The sequence below is a fragment of the Canis lupus genome, chromosome 20 (genome assembly GCF_011100685.1).
Source record: "Canis lupus familiaris isolate Mischka breed German Shepherd chromosome 20, alternate assembly UU_Cfam_GSD_1.0, whole genome shotgun sequence".
NCBI lineage: Eukaryota > Metazoa > Chordata > Mammalia > Carnivora > Canidae > Canis > Canis lupus.
The window spans coordinates 55,187,087-55,208,559 of NC_049241.1; the positions used below are offsets into that span (position 1 = coordinate 55,187,087).

Here is a 21,473-nt window from a genome sequence, read left to right on the forward strand (position 1 = left end):
AAAAAAAACAGCATCAAGAAAGCGAAGGAGAGAATTCATGGCACCGGAGAAAATACACACGGTCACCTACCAAGTAAGAGACTTGTCTCCTCTCTGAAGATCTCTTGTAACCACAACAGGAGGGCAGCCCGGGTGGCTCAGCGGTTTAGCGCCGCCTTCAGCCCAGGGCCTGATCCTGGAGACCTGGGATCGAGTCCCACGTCGGGGACTGCATAGAGCCTGCTTCTCCCTCTGCTGTGTCTCTGCCTCTTTCTTTCTCTGTCTCTCTCTGCCTCTCATGAATAAATAAAATCTTAAAACACACACACACACACACACACACACACAACAAGAAAACAACCCAATTAAAAAATTGGGAAAGAGTCTAAATGGATGTTTCTCCACAACAAGATGTACCCGGATCACAAGCACGTGAAAAGATGCTCAACATCATTAACCAGCAGGAAACCTATCAAAACCCCAGTGCCACATCACTTCACACCTGCTATGACAACAGGCAGGGGCTAAAAGGCCACAGGTATCCATGAGGACGGGGAGGAAACCGGGCCCTGGGACACTCTCTGCTGGGGACGGGAAACAGGGCGACCTCCGTGGGAAAGCACAGGCAGGTCCTCAAGGTAAACGTTCATGGCCAAAAAGTGGAAACAATCCAAGTGAACGGATAATGCAATGTGCCCCCCATGCGTGGGCACGTCACTGGGCGTGAATAGGAGCAAGGGGCCAACATGCACTGCACCAGGACAGATCTTGAGCCCACGATGCTCAAGGAGGGAACCAGACACAGGAGGCCCCATGGTGTGTGATTCCACACGTGTGACACGTCCAGGACGGGCTTCTCCACAGATGGGAAGGGGGCTTGCGGGGGCCGCCAAGGGGACAGGGAATGACTGCTGATGGGGATGGGACTCCTTTTGGGGCTCATGGAATGTTCTGGAATTGGTTGTGGTGATGGCTGCACAGCTCAGTGAAATTCAGTAGAAACCACTGAATTGTATGCTTTACGTGGGGGAAATGTGTGGTCCCAATAATGCTTTCTTTCAAAAAGGCACAGTAAGTCAGACAATGGACAAACGAGCCAACAAGCCCCACTAGTGCTAACTCTGTAGAACTCCATGGAAAAGAACAGCTCATTTGACAAACAGGCACGTGACTTCACACTCATCTCAAACACAACACAAGAACTTTAGCTCTTCCAACCCGTCAGCTGTCAGGTTGGATTCGCTTCCTAGAAGTCATGATTCAGAGTCCAGGAAGCAGACGGGCCGTGGGCTGGCACGGGCTGGCCAGCACTGGCCCACGAGCACCAAGCTTCGTCCCAACTGTGGTCAGGAGCACAGAGGGCCCGGACTGGACACGGAGAGTGGGATGGGGACGGGGACAAGGCTCCCAGCCACTGAGCTCCACGGTCCCCACCTGAAGACAGGAGGAGGACAGAATGTCACAAACATCAAGAGTAACACTCCCACAGTGCTCTCAGAGAGCAGGAGGGGGAGTACACACGGCGGCCTGCATGGGGAGGGGGCTCAAAGGGGGCTTGGGAAGCCAGGTCCCTCTTGTGGGGCCAGGAGGCCTCGAAGCTAGCAAAGAAATGGGGAGCAGAGGCAGCGCTGGCGTCTGGAGGCTGCACATAGGACCAGCAGCCTCCCCCCACGTGGATGGACCCAGACGGACCCCACAAAGCCCAAGGACACAGCCCCCCGATCCCCCATGCAGTCTGCGCCTTGAGTCTGGCACAAGGGCAAGCACCTCGTGCTGCCAAACGCTCCTATAACCATAAATGGGGTAACTACTCACAGTCCTGGAAAGTCTGAGGCCCAGTGATGGGTGAGCTGCACCCCAGCTGAGGCGTGTCAGGGGCAGCCTGGGAGATGGGGCTCCCCCTCCTGTTAAATGTGTGTGTGTGCCCACAGGGCCTCTGGGACCCCGTCCTCCTGCCCTTGCCACATGCAGGGGGTGCATGCAGCTCTGCTCTCAGGAGGAGGAGGCCTAGCCACTGCTCTGGGATCAAGGCCACGTGGATGAGCTCAGGGAGAAGCCGAACCTTCCTCGTCCAGGACGCCCTTCCTGGAGGACAGCCACACACCTGCTGTACCCCTTCGCATGGATGGAGAAACTGAGGTCCAGGAAGGAGGCAGGGCCAGGAGTAAGCTTCATCTCTGACCTGCTGGGTTCTTGGGGGCGAGCTCCCTCTGAGCCTGATGCACCCCCCTCAGCGGAACAAACCTGCCCACAGCAGGAGCCAGGACCCTCTAGCTGCAAGGCCAGCGGGCTGCAGAGCAGACGGGCTCCCCCAGCTGGGCGAACTGCTGAGACCCATGCAATAGTCATACCTTTCCAACACCTTTCAGGAAACACAAGTCACTGCCTGTCCTAATGGGTGCAGGAGGCTCCTGACCCTTCTGGGGGCGGGGGTTTACCACCCACCCAAGCCCAGCACTCAGGAGGCACCCCCAGCTGCTCTCACAAGGAGCAGGGCTGAGTGCATAGAGTATTCCAGCAAGAGATGACCTGCAGGGTGACGGTTCAGGGCAGGGAGCAGAGATAGCAGCTGAGGTGCTGCCCAGAGAGAGCCCAGAGCACAACACGCACAGGAGAGAGTCAGGCTGAAGAGCTCAGAAATCAACCCATCTTCACAGATCCATCCCAGGGTTACCGGGGGCCCCATATAGTAATTAACCATTCCCTAAAAAGCATGGATCCCACTCAAACCTCCATCCGCTGAACAGCAGCATGTCTGTGGGGCCTCCACGCTACGTCTCCACCAGTGTCTGGTCTACACCCCTGGACCAGCCAAGGCCAGCATGAGGCCTCAGGGCTGAGGAGCGAGCAGGGGCCCCCTCCGTTGCCCCCAGTACCCCCAGGACCCTCCCAGCCCAGCAAAGGGGCTAGAGCTCAGGGCATCGGGGTTCCCTAAAGACAGAGTGATAGGAATTGGAGAGGAAAAGCACTAGATTGTGGATGAGGAGGCCCCTGGGAGAAGGGAGGAAATGCTCGATGTCAGCGTCATATTCGAAGACCGCTCTGTGATGGGGCTTAGGTCACCTGCAGGCTACCTGAGCTCAGATCAGGGTGGGAGGGGTGGACAGTTTCGTAGGAAAGATTCTGTGAATTGGGGTGCCTGGGTGGCTCAGTCGATTAAGTGTCTGCCTTTGGCTCAGGTCATAAGATCGAGTCTGTGTGGGGAAGCTCTGCTCAGCGAGGAGCCTGCTTCTCCCTCTCCTCCCCACTCATGCTTGCTGTAGCTATCTCAGTCTCTCAAATAAAAATAAAATAATAAAATAAAATAATAATAAAATAATAAAATAAAACAAAACAAAACAAAATAAAATAGGATTCTGCAAATCAAAAACACACGCAGAGTCCTCCTTTCTTTACCCTGGGACTCGGCACGTGGTTGTACCAGAGCCCACGGCACTGCACCATCCCTGTTCAAGATCAAGTCCCCTTCGCAAACCTTTCCCTCCACCGTTTCCCAGGCAACGGCATCCTTCACTCCCCACAGAACCTCTCGGGGCCCCAGGTACTCACATCATCGTACAGAGAGCCGCTGATGTCAGCCCCATAGATGGGAGACACGAAGGTGAGGTTCTTCCAATACTTGCGTTCCAGGTCATCGAAGTCCTGGTGCCGTGGGGTACAGTACCTGGCGAACGAACAGCACAGTGAACGTGGCCGCTCTGTCCCCACCTTGGGGCACAGCCCAGAGAACAGAGGAACACTGGGAGAGCGTTTACTTGGGACTGAGGAGGTGCAGGATGGGCAGGAGGCCCCCTGGAAGCACACCCACTCATCCCATCTTGCCGGCCACCAGGGCCTGGGGCACCCAAGTCAGAACACACCCCAGGGACAGCAGGAGCAGGGGAGGGACGCAGGTTCCGAGGGTTCTCAGCAGGACGTCCCTCTGCTCTACAGCACTCACCAGAGGCCGGGCAGGTGTCAGGGGCCGGGGTGGCAGAAGGCAGACACCCCGGCCTGGTGGGATGCTTATGCTTGAGTGTGAAGGGACGGCCGGAAAGGCACAAATTTCGGCAAGTGAGGGACGCGTGGGGTAACACGGAACAAGGAATGAACGGCAGAGGTGTGTGCCCAAGTGAGCCCGAGTGCGTGTGCCATGCATGCTCACAAATGCACTGGCGTGCAAGGGAATGTGCGTGAGTGTGCCCATGTGTACGGGGCACTGAACCGAGGGACGTCACCTGAGGACACGTGTCAGGGAGCCCTTCCCCAAGGAGGTGCCATGGGGCCTGAGATGTCACAGGAGGCTGCCAGGAAGTACTCCAGGGACAGGAGACAAGGGTAAGTGCCCACTGCGTCCCAGGGCCAGGAGCCGCGGCCGAGGGCGCCGCTTCGGGGGCAGGGAGGCCCTCAAGGTGTGCTTCCACCCCAGAGACGGGCTTCGGGGGCCCCCCACCCCCCGCCTCACTCCCAGCCACATACTTCTCACTGTTGGCCAGGCGGCGGTACTCCCCGACCGTCATGGCCTTCTTCTGGATGTTGTACTGTGTGAAGAGGCCTGACTGGCCCGTCACCACCTGCTGGATGGGGGCCGGGATGACCACGTCGTCGATGTCATCGTACGTCTGCCTGGGCTTCCACTCCTTTGGGGGGATGATCTGCGAGATGAGAGGGGAGTCAGCGGCGCCCCCATACGGGACACGCCGTCCTCCCCCAGGAGACGGGCAGTAGCTTCCTAGGACTGTGTCCGGGCCCCACACCGCAGAACACCAGGAGCCACCAGGGCACACTTTCTCAAACTCCCAGGTGACCCATGCGGGGCCACAGGCACTGCCCCCCGTCGGGCCCTCTGAGCTCAGCGTGGGCTCAGAAAGCTGGGAGCGGTCCCCCCCGGAACCCAGGGGCCAGCCCCCATGCACACGTGCGTGATCACGAGGTGAGTAAACAGGTGGGCTGCACGGGGCTCCCACTCTCTTGCTTGGGCAGGTACTCTGCTGCTGCACCCCCCACCACAGAAGACAGTGCTATGAGCCTGGTTCGAGACCACCCGGGCCAGGCTGGGGGCCGAGACACCCACCAGGGCCAAGCACAGCCCTGGGTGCTGGGGGCAGGGTGGGGAGCACCAGAAAACAGAGACCCGTGAGGAGCTGCCGCCGTGGGAGTGAGCAGATGCCAAGACTCCGTAAGGGGCAAGGAAACAGCAGGCAGGGCACAAGTCCTAGGTGCAAAGACAGAGAAGGGCTGGTGCAGCACCAGAGGCAGGAGAGTAAGGATGCCACAAAGCCGAGGGGACAAGACCTGAGAAGGCCACCTCTGGCGACCACCCCCCCCCCCCCGCCCCTCACCAGGAGAGCACCTGGAGGGCCTGCAGGCGGCGAGGCGGGGGGTGGGGGGGGGGGGACTGGGTCTGTGCCCAGCTTACCAACTGGCCTCTGGCCCTCCTGCTTCCCCTCCTCTGCTGGGCATGGCCGGGGCCTCCCAGGTGCCAGGCTGGCTTCTGTGACAGCCCTGGGGACCCCCACGGGCTGAGCTCTACCAGTCCCCAGCAGGTGTCTGCAAACACCAGATCTCCCGCCAGGGCGCCCGGAGGCCACTCCACAGCTTTGGAAAGGGGCACTGAACCAGCCTGTCTTCAACATGTCATCCAAGACAGGGGAGGCCGAGACCTCACCCAGCTCAGGGTCAACGAGGGAAGACACCACCCCGATGCCCGAGTTTGTGGGCGGCTTCCAGAATGGCTAAAATTCATTTACCATCCCCAGGATTCCCCTCTACCCATCGGGGCAAGAATGTGTTTTGCTTGGCAACGAAAACAGTCTCTGGTTGTCAGTTACCAAACAGAAAGGTGCTGCCTCCACCAGCAGCACTCCTGGATTTACTGACAGAGATAACCAGATAGCAACGGCAACAGGAGGAAGTCAGGGCTCCCACCCGGGGTGATCCTGCCCCCAGAGGACACTGGGCGATGTCTGGAGACAGCTGTGGCTGTCACGAATGGGGGCTCCTGGCACCGAGTGGGTGGGGCCAGGGACGCTGCGCGGGCCCCCCGGTGCCCAGGATGCCCGATGGGAACAGCCGCCTCACTGTCAGCAGTGCCCAGGCTGGGAACCCTGATTTTAGTTAAATGGGGACACGGCTGCTCAGTCAACGCTCTTTCCGGGGCCATCCCCTCTCCCTACGCTGCGGCCACAGCTGCAATAAGCAACTTGGGGTCCCCACGGGTGCTACGAGGCCTCCTGACAACGGGGTGCTGGGGCCACCCTGTCAGTTGGCGGTTTTCTTAGATTTCAAGTGAGAAATGTGAAGAGTCCGGTGACTAACACACTCGAAACCCAAAATGCAAAAAAATATAAAGGCAAAGGGCCTGTGGCTCCAGCTTGGGAGCCGCTCTCACAGGGGAGAGGGTTGTGGGCCGAAGGGCTCTCTCACCACGTGGGCGGCACCTCCTCTTTACAGAGAAGCCCACCCTTCCTCCTGCGGGAAAAGGACTCTGGATCTGCCCCCATCTGTGTTCGCCAGGGGGGCAGGGGAGCTCACCCAGCCAGTCCCATCAGAGGAAGCCCGTCCAGAAACCACGGCTGTGAAATGAACCAAACACATCACTCCCAAATTTTCGGCTCCCTCCTGAGAGCCTTCGGCTCCTCTGCTCACCTATCCCATCCCTCGCGGGCCCCACTGCACAAAGACCTCTGACAACCAAGGAAGGAAGCTTCCGGCATGCCCTAAGCAGGTTCTGAAAAAGGCACGGGATGGAGAGCCACTTCCAGCAGGTCTAGGACCCCAAACACTTGGGAAAATCAGCGTGCTGGACCTGAATAGCCATCCGCACCCAATTCCACTGGGCCCTACAGAGCTTTGGTGGGGGGTGAGGAATACAGCTCTGATGAAACTAGCCCTACCACCTCGCACTCGACACACAAAGAAGGGCGGTCAAGACCGGTGAGACCAGGGTGAGGGGCTGGCTCTGCAGAGCTGGCTCAAGCCAGCAGGACACCGTATCCCTTCTCCAAACAGGCCGGCAGCCCTGAGAGGAGCAGGGGTGGCCAAGGCCCCATTCGGTGCTTCCCAAGCCCCGCCTGTCCCCTCGGAGCAGCAGGGAGGCTGCCCAGGGACCTGAGGTCCCAGCACGCGGGCCCTGCCAGGTGTGAGAAGGGACGAGTGTGCACGCGTGGTCGCTGGGACTCTGCAATCGCCAACATCTATGAGCCTGTGCGGAGGTGCAGGTGCGACTGAACCCGTGCCCGCCCCATGCTGCCCCTCCCTCCCCGCACACACAGGAGACCACCAGTCACAGAAAGCAGCAAACAAAATCCCACTTAAGAAGCTGAAAAGGAGGGCGTGTGGGTGGCTCAGCCAGTGAAGCATCTGTCTTTGGCCCAGGTCATGATCCCGGGGGCCTGGGATGGAGCCCCACATCGGGCTCCCTGCTCAGGGGGAGTCTCCATCTCCCTCTCCCTCTCCCTGCCCCACCGTGCTCATGCTCTCTCTCGCTCACTCTGTATCTCAAATAAATAAACAAAATATAAAAATAAAACAAAATCTTTAGAAAAAAAAAAAAAGCTGAAAAGGAGCACATAGAACAAAAGGCAGAGGAAAAACAGACCCAGGAAACTCCTGCCTCAGGAAACGTCCAGCCCAGTTTCCTTCGATCCAAATAAATCAGCAAAAAATGACTCCACTGGTGTGAGAGCTCCGAGCAGGAACGCTGGGGCTCAATGGAGAAGCACAGAGGCCGAGGAGGAGACGAGCCGGGAGGAGCAGAGGCAGGCAGAGGCCTGGGGGACCGGCTCGCGTGGACACGGAGCCCGCGGCCACCACAGCACCGCAAACAGAAAGCTCCAGAACCAGCCAGGGCCGGGGGCCAGCCAGGAGAGTGGAGCCTCAGACAGTGATAAAGAAGGGCCGAAGGGGGATGAGAGCCACGAGGCCTCAGGCCACCCCAGTCAGAGCCGAGCAGGACAGCACCTCGCGACACCTCCCAGCACCAGGGACAACCCGAACCAGAAACAGAAGGGCGGCTGCGTCCCAGGCAAAGCAGAAGCAGGCCAACGACATGAGACACGGCAGAGGAGGCCCCCCCCTCCACCCCTCAGAGCACCGGGGACCCCCCACAGCAGGGACCCTTGATGGGTCGGAACAGGCAGGAAACTGTCCCCCAACAATGGACGCAGGCTCGTCAGCCAGCCGGACAGAAAACTCAGAGGGTTTTTTTTTGTTGTTTGTTTAAAGATTATATTTATTTACTCATGAGAGAGGCAGAGACACAGGCAGAGGGACAGCAGGCTCCATGCAGGGAGCCCGACGTGGGACTCAATCCCAGGTCTCCAGGATCAGACCCTGGACCAAAGGCAGATGCCCAACTGCTGAGCCACCCGGGCATCCCCCAGCTGAAGGAGTTTAAAGGGAGAAGCAGGGACGCCTGGGGGCTCAGAGGTTGAGCTTAGGGCGTGACCCCGGGGTCCTGGGATTGAGCCTCACATCAGGCCCTCTGCTCAGTGGAAAGTCTGCTTCTCCCTGTGCCTCTCCCTCTGGATCTCCTGCCACTCATGCAAGCGCACACACGCGCACACTCTCCCTGAAATAAATAAATAAAATCTTTAAAAATAAATAAAGGAAGCAGCAAAGCTAACAGGACGATGGGGGCTCTGGTTCCCGACTGTCCGCAGAGCAGGACGCTGTGTCCGTGCCAGCGCGTGTGCGTGAACAAAACCAGGAGGGAGCGGCGGGAAACAGAGGCAGCAAGCGGCCTGCCCGCCAAGTGTCCTTAGGGTGAGTTCACAGGCATGACCACAGCCCGTGCAGGGACAGCCAGGGCCTCTGATGCTCCTAACAAAACCCCCCACACCAGGTAGGGGCAGGAAGGCAGGCCATGCCCCTCCCCACCACCACCAGGTGGCAGCAAACTCAGCCCGGGGCCAAGTCCCGCCCGCAGCCTGCTTTTGTGCAGCCCTCGAGCCAAGAATGTGGGGTGTTGTGTTTTTTTTTTTTTTTTCATTTTCAAATATGGTTAGGGAAAAAATAACAAAAGAAGAATGTTTTGGGACCAGTGAGAGTCCCAGGAAACGCACAGTTCAGCGTGTGTACTGGCACGCGGCCATGCCCACTGACTGGCTCAAGGGTGTCGCGGGTGACAGAGCTGAGTGGTGGGACAGAGACCACCCTGTCCGCAGAGCCAAAAACCCTTACTATCCAGCTCTTGGTGGAAAAAGTTCAGCGACCCCTCAGTTTAAAGAACAGAGAACTGGGCAGCCCCAGTGGCCCAGCGGTTTAGCGCCGCCTTCAGCCCAGGGCGCGATCCTAGAGACCCAGGATGGAGTCCCACGTCGGGTTCCCCACGGGGAGCCTCCTTCTCCCTCTACCTGTGTCTCTGCCTCTCTCTGAGTGTCTCTAGTGAATAAATAAATAAAATCTTTAAAAAAAAAAAGAAAGAACAGAGAACCAGGCACCTTAGGTAACAAGACGGGCACACAGGCAGCCACGAGAACTCAGGACAAGCAGGTAACCAGCCTTCCAAACAATCGGGCGACCAGGGCCCTCGCGCAGCTTCCCGTTTATAGTAAAAGCAACACAGGCTGTGCTTGTCTGTTTGCTGTCACCACGCGCACACACGTCCGTGCACAGAAGTGACATGCCACAGAAGGAGACCCAGTTCACAGTGACCCGTTTCCCCGGAAGCCTTCCCCCCCACTCCCAACACCCTCCCGCTGCCACGATGCCCTAGGCACCTGTGCCCCCAGGGCCTGGCCCCAGCCATCGGCTCATTCCTGCACACCAGGCCTACGACAGAGCGCGGCACACGGGAAGAACTCCGTAACATGTGATGTCAATGACATCAGAGCAGCTCCATGGACACAGTCGTGGGCCCCCCTTCAGACACTGTCACGCCAGGCCGGGGGTCCCGGGGCCCAAGGGGGCCGAGCCGGTGGAAAGCGGCGCTGGGCCCAGGGCATCACCCACCTTGGCCAGGCCCGCCCGGTGGGCTCCCTGGGACTCGATGTAGGCCACGTATTTGTTGAAGTCCTTAAATTCCTCCATGGTTGGGCGAAACGTCATGATTTTACAGCTCGGGTTCTGAGCCCCATGATCCTCAGACCCCATGGCTGCCGCGGAGAGGCTGTCACACCTGCGAGGGGAGGACAAGAGAGCGTGAGCGCGTCAGTGTCGCCACCGTCCCGGACACGCTAAAAATACCCGGGCCTCGGCAAGACAAAGGCAGGGGGCCGCGCAGTGAAGCTGGGGCCGGAGAGGAGCCTGGGAGCAGACTCCATCTCTCCCCACTGGCACAAAAAACCGAAATGACTGCAACTAATTAAAAACAGAGGCGCCCTAGTTCTCCGAGCCAACGCAATACTGGAAGCCGGAGCACTAATTTCAAACCAGGGGCCCTGAGAAATAAAAGCTTTCCTTATCGGGGCCTTTTTATCTAGGTTCGCCGGCATCAGCTTCTACCCGACGCGTCTACTTCGGAGCCGGATACCCACACCGACAGCAGCCCGTGGCCGCCTTCCGAAGGTGAGTGAGGCTGCGTGTGAGGGCGTCTTGCGCGGTGCGGTCCCCCCAGCAGCAGGGGAACCCTGCCCCGGGCCCTGGCCTGGCAGCTGCCGGCGGAGCCCAGACACAGCTGAACGCTGGAGCGGCCCCCTCCTGTTCCGGGAGTTAATAAGGGGACCCGGTGAGGCAGTCGGTGGCCCACCCCAAGCAAGGAGGGACTTGGGGACCGACTCCGGGGCAGTGTCCCTATGGTCAGACTAAATTCTCCAAAACTGAAGATGGCCAGACTCCTCCACAATTTGGAAAAGGTCAGAACCCAAGTGCATACAGACCTGACAACCTGGAAGACAAGCAGCCGTCAAGAAAGCTGGGCAAAGGGGGGCAGGCAGTCCACCGTCCTGGACGGGGGCTTCGGGTCCCCCACACGCCGCAGCCTCCCCGGAGGCACTCCCCCGGGCGGGCGCTAGAGGGCAGCAGGAGCCCAGGAATCGCGCTAAGGCCGGCACTGTCTGCCGGGCAGGTTCTGGGAGCTCCAGGTACCCCTGCCAGGCCCTGCCCTCAGCACCCCATCCCCACCTGGGGTGGCGGAGCAGGAACCAGGGGGACAGCGCCAAGGCCATGCGCTGATGGCAGACTGCCCGCCGGCAAGGGCCCCTGTGGGTCCTGACACGGGGAGTCCTCACTGTCCTGGGCTGGGACCCCACCGTGGCCCTCTGCCCCGTGTGCACAGCAGTCCCAAGGCTTCTCCTTGAAGGGTAGCCACAAAGCCGGAGTGTGCATGGCAGGACACAAAGGCCCGTGACAGTGTGTGACAGCAGCTCCGGGTGGATCACAGGGAACCCGAAGGAAAACACAGCTTCATAAAGGGAAGGGGGTTGTCACGAACCTCCCTCCAAAGCAGCAGGCACCACAGGAGCCGGGCCACAGCCAGGCTGCCCACCCGGAGGCTGCCCCAGCGGAGGCCAGACCAGCCCCTGGGAGTGATCACCACGCCATCCCAACCCAGCCCCTTGCAGCCAGGCCCCAGGACCCGCATCCCCACCCAAGCCCCCAACCCACCTGCCCTCTCCCCTCCAGCCCAGATGCCACCACATGGGACTCACTTATTGGCTCTGTGGCTGGCAACAGGACACTGGGGGTCTGTCCTGGGGAGCTCATGGCCAGGGCGGGGGGATGGCCTTGACTCTCACTCTCCTGCAATGTTAGCTTTAGCGCAGACTGAGCTGGGCTGTCAGTTGTGGAGGGAGCCGTCAAAGGGCAGGGTGACTTCCCCAGGCAGGGACCTCAGATGAGACATGAGATACCAGCTCCAACTTGGGGAGGACAAGCCGCAGTTGGGGTTCATCGGCCTTCCTCCGCCCTCAGCCTACAGGCCAGCCTACACTCCTGCTAGCCCCCCACACCCCGCCACCCCCACCAGCCTCCCACCGCCCTGCTCCCACCCCCCGCCCAGAATTTTCCATACCCACCGCACAGTGTAGTGAGCCCTGGGGGGATGGATCCCACTGACCACCGATCCTTTGTGGATGAGCAACCCCGTCTGTGGCTGGACATGATCACCCTGGGGGTGGCCTCTGGTCCTAAGACTGGGAGTTAATAAGGGGACCTGGTGAGGCAGTGGGTGGCCCACCCCAAGCAGGGACGGGCTGCCCCTGGTCCTAAGCCCTCAGCCTGCCGTGGACAGTGCCCAGGCTGGGTGGCCACGGGCACATCAGCACTCAACAGTCCCCAGCCCTGTTGGATGTGACTGATGCGGTGACTTGTCCATTCCATGTGGTAATAAGCTCGTTGTGCGTAGCTCGCTCAGGCTACGGGGGAAATCGTGTGCCCAGGCCACACACAGGTAGGTGGCAGAGCCTGGTCCCCCGCCCAGCAGCTCCCATCCTTGACTTGGCTGGTCCTGGCCGGCTGGCTGCTTCTCCTCCCAGGCTAGCTCGCGGTAGCCTATGGGGGAGGGCGCACGGGCTCCTCGGAGCGCCTCAAGACAGGCTGCGTTGCTCCGAGGGGGGGCCGCCTCTGGCCTGTCCGCCGCCCAGGAACAATGGTGAGAGGTCGCATTATGTGGTACGCCCGCCAGCTCCCCAGGACCAGCTTGTCCCAGGCAGAGCCGGGACAGCCCAGGGTCCTGCCCACACGAGCTCCCTCACACATCAAAACTCACGATGCAGAGATGAGCTTTCATCTAGGAGGTGGGAAAAGCAGATGATAAGACAGCAGGTGGGTTTTTTGCACACGCGCGGCCGGCCAGACACGCTTTTTCTACTCCAACCACCAGCATCATCTAGATTCAGCTCGGCAGTGGATTATGTATGATTTTTCCTGTCTTATTTGTGCCTTTGAAATGAAGGTTTTGAGTAGGTAAATATAAAGAAGAAAATTAAAATGGTTTATAATCCCAACACTCCATACCCTTGACACGTCTTTTGAAGGAAGGCAAATAAAAATCATATGTGTACATACTTAAGAAATGAAAAAGGAATCTCACCGAACAGCAGCTCTGGGCCAACCTCCCAGTTTACTGGCAACACGGTGGGGGCAGAGGACCAAGCAAGACCCCCCTCCCCCGCCAAGGGAATGTGCAGGCCAGCCCAGAAAGACCAGGGTGCTCTTCACAGGTCTGTGCTGTGCCAAAAAGCGGGCACACTCACAATGTAATAATACAAAGATAAACATCCCAGTTAAAAAGTGGGCAAAGGACTAAACAGACATTTCTCCAAAGAAAATACACAGACGGCCAATAAGCACATGGAACAATGAGCCATCAGGGACACGCAAACCAGAGCCATGATGAGAGACGCTTCACCCACCAGGACGGCCGTAATCAAAGACAGCAACCAGTGTTGGTGAGGATGTGGAGAAATTAGAACCCTGACACCCCGGGGGGAGACGGGGGGATGGAAAGTGAGGCGGCTGCTGAGGGAAAGGGTCTGGGGGTTCCTTAAAAAGTTACACATAGTGGGCAGCCCGGGTGGCTCAGCGGTTTGGCGCCTGCCTTTCAGCCCAGGGCGTGATCCTGGAGACCCAGGATCGAGTCCCGCGTTGGGCTCCCTGCAGGGAGGCTGCTTCTCCCTCTGCCTGTGTCTCTGCCTCCCTCTCTCTCTGTCTCATGAATAAATAAATGAAATCTTAAAAAAAAAAAAAAAGTTACACATAAAATTACCAGATGACCCAGCACTTCCACTCGCAGAAATATCCCCGAGAGGAATGAAAACACGTATCTGTGTTCACAGCAGCATTACCCACGTGGCCAAAAAGGTGGAAACAACCCAAGTGTCCATAGATGATCAGATGCACACAGTGTGTCCATCCACACACAGGAGCGTCCCTCGGCCTCCAACAGGAGCGAGGTGGCCACACGCGCTGCCCTGGGGATGGACCCTGAGGAGCCCACGACACTTGGGGAGGGAACCAGACACAGAAGGCCTCAGAGCAGTGTAGCCCAGGCCGAGGACTGGGGTTTCCTTATGGGGCGATGGAAATGTTCTGAACCTGACTGTGGTGAGAGCCACATGACTCTGGGAATGCACTAGAGACCATGGAACCGGAGGTGCTAGGTGGGCAAAGCATAGGTGTGAATCTAGCTCAGTGAGGCTGCTACCATCACCACCCCCTGCAGAGAGAGAGAGAGGTGGGTGGAGGGCGGCAAGAAGGAAAGGGGAAGAAAGTTCTGCCCCCGGAGACACGAGAGCAGGCTCTGCTCCAGTACAACACGCCCAGAGACATCAGCGCCCTATGCGCGGAAGCAGCACAGGCTTCGTGGAGACATGTGGGGACAAGTGGGGAGATCTGAACAGGGCGGATGTCAGGTGACACCAGGAAACGGTGGTGCATGTTTAGGATGCCGCTGTGTCCCTTAGGGGCGCGGCCGAGAGGCCTGTGATGCACTTTGTGATGCTTTGTTGGAACACGTGCATGTGTGTGAATATGGCAAAAGTGAGTGCGGCAGACGTGAGGGCTCGCTGCGCACCGGGCCCCTCCCATGTGGGCTCCCACTGGGGCTTGCACCCCACCCCACTGGCCCCCTGAACTGCGGCCATACACACCCTCTCCTGGAGACCCCATTCTCTCCGTCTCCTGTGCCGGGAAGGGGAGGACCATCCCTCTGGTGAGAAAGGTGCGCTGCTGGGGGAGCAAGGACGGGATTTCACCTTCAACCAGCTGGATTTGTTTCCATTCCACAAAACAACACAAAATTCCCCACGCTCATCAGCCTCGAAGGCACAAAGCTGGCAGGCGTCACTCCCTGCACAGCCCTTGCAGACCCGGCACAGGGCCTCGAGCAGCCCACCCACCTGCCCTGGGGCACGGGGGTTGGGGATCCTCCTCTACCTGCCTGCCCTAGGGTACGGGTGCTGGGGATCCTCCTCCACCCGCCTGCCCTGGGTTACGGGTCCTGGGGATCCTCCTCCACCCGCCTGCCCTGGGGTATGGGTGCTGGGGATCCTCCTCTACCTGCCCGCCCTGGGACACGGGTGCTGGGGATCCTCCTCCACCTGCCCGCCCTGGGGCACGGGGGTTGGGGATCCTCCTCCACCCGCCTGCCCTGGGGTACGGGTGCTGGGGATCCTCCTCTACCTGCCCGCCCTGGGGCACGGGGGTTGGGGATCCTCCTCCACCCGCCTGCCCTGGGGTACGGGTGCTGGGGATCCTCCTCTACCTGCCCGCCCTGGGGCACGGGTGTTGGGGATCCTCCTTTACCTGCCTGACCTGGGGTACAGGTGCTGGGAATCCTCCTCCACCTGCCCGCCCTGGGGTACGGGTGCTGGGAATCCTTTACCTGCCTGCCCTGGGGTATGGGTGCTGGGGCTCCTCCTCTACCCGCCTGCCCTGGGGCACAGGTGCTGGGGCTCCTCCTTGGCCGAGCAAACACCAGGGCTGGCCATGAAACACAAGGTTGGCTGTAAGCTCTGGAGCCGGAAGAGCCACGTCAGGGACTGACACCAGCACAGAATGGCAAGCAGGAATCTCAGTCAGGTAAGGTCAGCGTAGTCACGTGACCGAGAGCACCAGGTGGCAGGGGTCTGTTTAGACAGAAATTTGATATTGAACACGAGTGGGGCACCAGTCACACCGAGGTCTGGGGCAAGAGAAAATTCTAGGCAGAGGGAAGGATCCTGGCAGCGGCAGGGAAGGGGTGAGTGGACGGCCAGGCGCAGCAGGGGCCACGGGGCGGGGCGTGCGCTGCTCTGGGTTGACCAGGAAGCCACCGGGAGTTTAGGGCAAGGACACAGATCCCATGTACATCCTGAAAAGGCCCTGCTGGCTGTGGGCAACAGACTACAGGCAGGGCTGGCCTCATGGGAGCAAGACCCCGGCAGTCAGCCCCGACCCAGTCACCCCTAGCTTAACGCTTGGCTGTGGCTCTCTTGAATTTCTCAATTTAAAAAAAAAAAAAAAAGATTTCATTTATTTATTCATGAAAGCGACAGAGAGAGAGGCAGAGACACAGGCAGAGAGAGAAGCAGGCTCCATGTGGGGAGCCCGATGCAGGACTTGATCCCAGGATCATGACCTGACCCGAAGGGAGACGTTTAGTCACCCACCCCCCCCAGGGGCCCCAATTTCTTCCATTTTAGAATGAGGGGCATTGGGGTTTCACTTTCTCTGGGGCCCTGCAGGCTCTGCAGTCGGGCCTGGCTGCGGAGGGCCAGCGTGGGAGCTGGCAGGCAAGGGCAGATCTAGGGACAATAGCGATGAGAAGGAGAATGGATGCATTTTGAGGACAGAGGCAACAAAACTTGCCAAGAGTGAGGAAGGAGGAGCCGAGTGCAGGGACGGAGGAGATGGGGGGACGAGGGCGAGGTGGGTGGGAGAGGTTGGTTTGGACAAGATTGTGGTGAGCAGTAGAATGCCCACCCCCCAGACATCCATGTCCTAATGCCCGGAATCAACGGCTGTGCCCCCTTCCACGGCAAAAGGGATTTTGCAGGAGATGAATTAAGGACCCTGAGATGGGGATGATCCTGGATCCTCACAAGAGGGAGAGAGGAGAGACCCAACGTGGGGACAGAGGCTGGACGGATGCCAGGAAGCCACCCCAAGCCAGGGAAAGCGGGCAGTCCTCTGAAGCTGGAAAAAAAATCACAAAAATCAGTTCTGCCCAGACATCTCCAGAAGGAGCCAATCAATGCCTTGATTTTAGCCGGTAGGCCTCACTCAGACTCTGTGGCCTCCCAGGAGTGGGAGAGAAAAGAGTCACCAGGTTCACGCCATTGGTTCCAGCGGCCAGAGAAGCTCACACGAGATCAGGCGAGCGTGTCTCTGAGAAGCTCTTCAGGATTTCCGTGCATGTGACCCCCACCCCGGCCCCGTGAGACCCCCTCGGCTGTGGGAGCCATGGCCACCTCACACGTGGGCCCGCTGGAGCCCTCCTCTCCTCGGCCTGCTCGACGTGCTGCCACGCGCTCAGCACACAGGAGGCGCAGGCCTGGGCCAGGCTGGGGGCCCCCGTCTCCCATCCTGGCCGCTCCCCCAGGCCTGAGCCAGGCCCCACCACCTGTGCAGAGACCCGGCGGCCCCTGAAGCCCCAGCCAGCTGGGGGGGTCCACTGGGTTTAGTCTTTAACAGGAAGGGCGGCCTCTTGGCGGGTTCCCTGGCTATGACCAACCTCGACCCAGCCCACAAAACCTCCCAACAGCAGAAGAAAGCATCCTCTCTCTGCTCCTCATTCTGAGGCTAAGAGCAGGCAACTGCACGTGCCAACGGGCACTGACGTTACCACTCCAAGGGGCTGAACTGCAAGCATGGCAATTACATCTCAATACAGTTATTGATTTTCTAAAGGTCATTTGTCTCCTGACTTGATGCCCTCCCAGCCGCCTGCAGCCCATCCACCATCTAGGAGCCCGGCTGTCCCAGGCTGTCGCAGGCAGCTCCTCCCACATCTGGAAGAGGAACAAGTCGGCCCAGGGATGTGTCACAAGAGCAGAGGCTCTGGGCCGGGCGACCGGCGCTGCCTGCTTGGGTCTGGGCCACTCTCCGGGTCACGATCGCCTGGGCCCAGGGAAGCCCTCCTGAGCGGCTACACTGCACTGTCACCTGACCCAGGAGGGGCAGGGACTTGTGCATGGGGCGGGGGTAGGGGGGAGCGCAGAACCCTCTGAACTACTGGGGGGCACTACACCCCCACAGCTGCCACCTCCCCAGCAGCAGAGGCTCTCCCTGCATCTAGACTCCAACCCTGGGCAGAAGCACCCCCCATCCTGAAAGTAGGGGTGCCCGAGCCACAAGGGCTGCCCCAGAGCGTGGGTGAGAAACACCGAGGGATGGGTCTCCCACAGCCAGGTGACAGCCAGGACGGGGCTAGCACACACCCTGGGAACGAGGATCAGGGTCGAGATGACCGCCCCTACCCAGCAGTCAGCCCGGTTTTCTGACAAGTGGGCTCAGAGACTGACGCTAAGGGGTTACGGGGCCCAATGGCAGACACTTTCCAGAAGCCACGTGGGTGAACCTGCAGCACTGAGGTTTCGACGTTCAGGGCTGGAAAAGCACGTCCTCCGAGCAAATGCAATCTTACACGGTTGACTGCGAGGCAAGTCTAACCCCGAGAACTGCCTCCCTCCACTCGTCTTCCCAGGTATGAGACGCAGCATGCCACCGAGTCTGAGAGTTCCCTGGGGACCCCGGGCCCTCTCGGTGAGGCCTCTCCCCTGCCCCAAAGGACACCTCTCCCCTCACTCTCCATCCCAGGCCCTCGCCATCACCTGCTCCTGCGGGTCCCTGTGCCGGGAGGTCTGGCTGTCAAAGGAAGTTCAAACCTCCCAGCCAGCCCTGGGCTCCTGGCTCCCACCTCGGGAGAGCTTCTGGTGGCAAAGCACAGCTCCCAAGAGGGGGTGAGGGCAGAGGGGCCCCAGAACAGGATCAGGTCCCAGGAGGAGCCTCCGCGCCTTCACCAGGGATGGAGACAGAACAGAACCTACTGCGGAGCAGCGCCTGGGGTGCTCAGGTCATGATCCCATGGTCCTAGGATAGAGCCCCACATTGGGTTCCCTGCCCAGCGGAGGGCCTGCTTCTCCCTCTCCCTCTGCTGCTCCCTTGCTTGTGCTCTCTCTCTTTCTCAAATAAATAAATAATCTTAAAAAAAAAAAAAAGAACCTACTGCAGAGGTGGCACGAGAGCCCCCAACCACCATCAGCCCATCCCCCGTGGGCACCGTGTGCCACGAGCAGCTCCCCGAGGGCCGGATGCCCCGGTGGGTGGTCGGTGCACAGCAAGGAAGACAGACTTCGGGGGGTAAACCACCTGCCGCTCAGCTGCCCCCCGCAGACCCCAGAGTCACAGAACCCTCACCCTGCCTGCTGTCAGGCCCACGGCACCACAGCGGGGAGCTTCCTGTGCTGCCCCCCGAGCAGCAGCAGAACACGGGCCCAGGACGGCTCACAAGGGCGGGCGGGGGCCAGAAGTGCCCGGCACAGCCCAGGGAGGACACAGGCCCCAGAGACGATGCCAGACTTGATGGGGCTTGATCCCACAGGGCCGGCCGGCCTGGAATGGTCACAGAGACAGGACACAAAGCAGGCGGAGCGTCTCCCAGAGGCAGGAAGGCAGGAGGCCAGAGCCTAGAGAGAAATGCAAGGCCAAGGGCCGTGGGGAAGGCAGCTTAGCTGGCCAGGTTCTCTCGCCGAGGCGTGGTTGCTATGAGCAGCGGACTGATGACCAGCCAAAAAGCCCCAAGGAAGACTCACCCATAACCCTGTGCACTCAGGTCTCTGGTTGCTGCAACAAATTGCCACAAGCCTAATGGCTTAAAACATTGTAACTTTATTATCTTAATATTCTAGAGGCCAGAAGTCTGTCCTGGATGCATGCACGCTGTGTTCTTTCTGGAGATTCCCTGTCCTCTCCGGCTTCCAGAGGCGCCGCCTCCCAGGCCCGCAGCCCCTCCTCCGTCCTCACCGCGGGTCTGGGACTCCCCCTCTCTGCCTCCCTCCCATCATGACCCTTGTACTGACACTGGGGCCCCAGATGATCCAGTAACATCTCCCGTCTCGGGGGCCTTAGCCTAATCCCACATGCAGAGAGTCCCTTTTACCACGCGAGGGAAGGCAGCCAGTCACATGTTCCCGGGAGTGGGACGTGGGCACCTTTGGGGAGCACTATTCAGTCTACTCCAAGTGCCATGTGAAAAATCCATCAAGCAGAGAAAGAAGAAACAGTCACCACATCCCTCCAACCTGGAGACTGCTGCTGCGTGGCACATCTCGGGAACAGGAGCCCATCTGCCTACGCTCACTCAGACAGAAGCACTTTCTAGAAAATGGGAAATGCAACAGAGCTATAAACGGGTCTGCAACTCCTGTTTGCCCCGCAATCTAAACAGTCGTGGAGGGACGCCTCGGGGGGCTCAGCGGTTGAGCGTCTGCCTTCGGCTCAGGGCGTGACCCCGGGGTCCTGGGATCGAGTCCCACATAGGGCTTCCCGCATCAGGCTTCCCACAGGGAGCCTGTTTCTCCTTCTGCCTGTGTCTTGACCTCTCTCTTTCTCTCTCTCATAAATAAATAAATTTTAAAAATAAACAGACATGGACATGGGGCGCCTGGGGGACTCTGTCAGTGAAGCATCTGCCTTGGGCTCAGGTCATGATCCTAGGGTCCTGGGATCGAGGCCCACATTGGGCTCCCTGCTCCATGGGGAATCCGCTTCTACCTCTACTGCTGCCCCTTCCCTCTGCTCGTTATCTCTTATAAATAAATAAAATATTTTAAAAATAATAAAATAAATAGACGTGGACACTGCCCTGAGCCCCAGAGGGGAAGAGCCACCCTTCTCAAGCCACAGTGTCAGATTCACTGGGGACAATCAGGGGCTGGGGCCATGGAAGCAGAAGCTTTATCTGGATGTTTGACTACCACAAAACACCTTGCCCTGCAACTTCACATCAGTGCTGGGGGGCCTGGGTGTGATGGGGGCTGTCCGGAGCCCTCGCTCATGGCCAGGGTGGGACGGGAATGGGACGGCCACTGAGGGAGCAGCATGGCAGTAAATCAGAAGGTTAAGCACAGAGGGACCCCATGGCTCAGCAATTCCACGTGAGGTGTCCACCCAAAGAAAGCAAAACATACATCCGCACAGAAACGTGTAGGTGAATGTTCACAGCAGCATCATTCACAATATCCCCAAAGTGCAAAGAACCTAAGAATCCATTGGGATGAACGGCTACACACAGCGTGTCCCTCACCCATGGGCACATCCCTTGGCCACAAGCAGGAGCAAGGCGCCCACACGCCACCCAAGCCCATGATGCTCAGGGAGGGAACCAGACACAGGAGGCCCCACAGTGTGTGAGTCCACGTGTGTGACACGTCCAGGATGGGCTCGTCCACACACAGGGAGGGGACTCGTGGGGGCTGGGGGAGGGGGGAACGACTGTTCAACGTACATTTTATTACAAGCTGGGTTTCTTCTCGGGTTGAAAAAATATTCTGGAATTAGATGGTGGTGACGGTTGCGTATCTCTGCAAACATACTAAAAATCACCAAACCATACACTTGAAAGGGTGGCTGTTACGGTATGTGAATTATGTCTGCATAAGAATGAATTTTTTTTTTACAAAGTCCACAGCAGCCTACTGGGCAACTGCCAGACCACAGTGAACCGGTCTGGTTTGTCTCAAGGACTCTGATCTCCTTGAACGCCCCAGGCCTCTTGGAGAGGGAGCCGGGAGCCTCATTCGCGTCTCATTCGCGTCTCCCTCCTTCGCCAGAGAACCTTCTCTCACCTTCCAGTCGGGGCACTCAGTCTCTTCAGCCGTAAAATGGGCTGAGCGAGGGAGAGGACAGGCCAGGATGACCGCAGTGAGGGACCACTAGTGGTAAGTCTAGCCCCACGGGGCAAGCTACGCACACAGAACACGTCACACTGATCCGGGTACAAAGAGAAGAGCCAGGCTTTAGAGATCTGCTTGTCTTACAACAAAGCACAAGCTTTAAGGGTAAAAGCCACGTCTTAAGAGACACAGAACAGACCATTTCCAAACCATCCGGCCCCAGCAAGCAACACACTAACCAAGGCCAAGGGTGGCACA

At 59.0% G+C, this 21,473-nt stretch overlaps 1 protein-coding gene across 1 annotated transcript in view; it reads right to left on the reverse strand.

The window, feature by feature from the left end:
- Window positions 1-21,473, reverse strand: part of KDM4B (lysine demethylase 4B) — a 137,816-nt gene that overhangs the window by 78,417 nt on the left and 37,926 nt on the right. Inside the window, 3 exon segments of the mRNA XM_038567694.1 lie at window positions 3,529-3,643; window positions 4,438-4,613; window positions 9,913-10,078. Coding sequence (XP_038423622.1) covers window positions 3,529-3,643; window positions 4,438-4,613; window positions 9,913-10,053 — 432 coding nt within the window. The 5' untranslated portion in view covers window positions 10,054-10,078.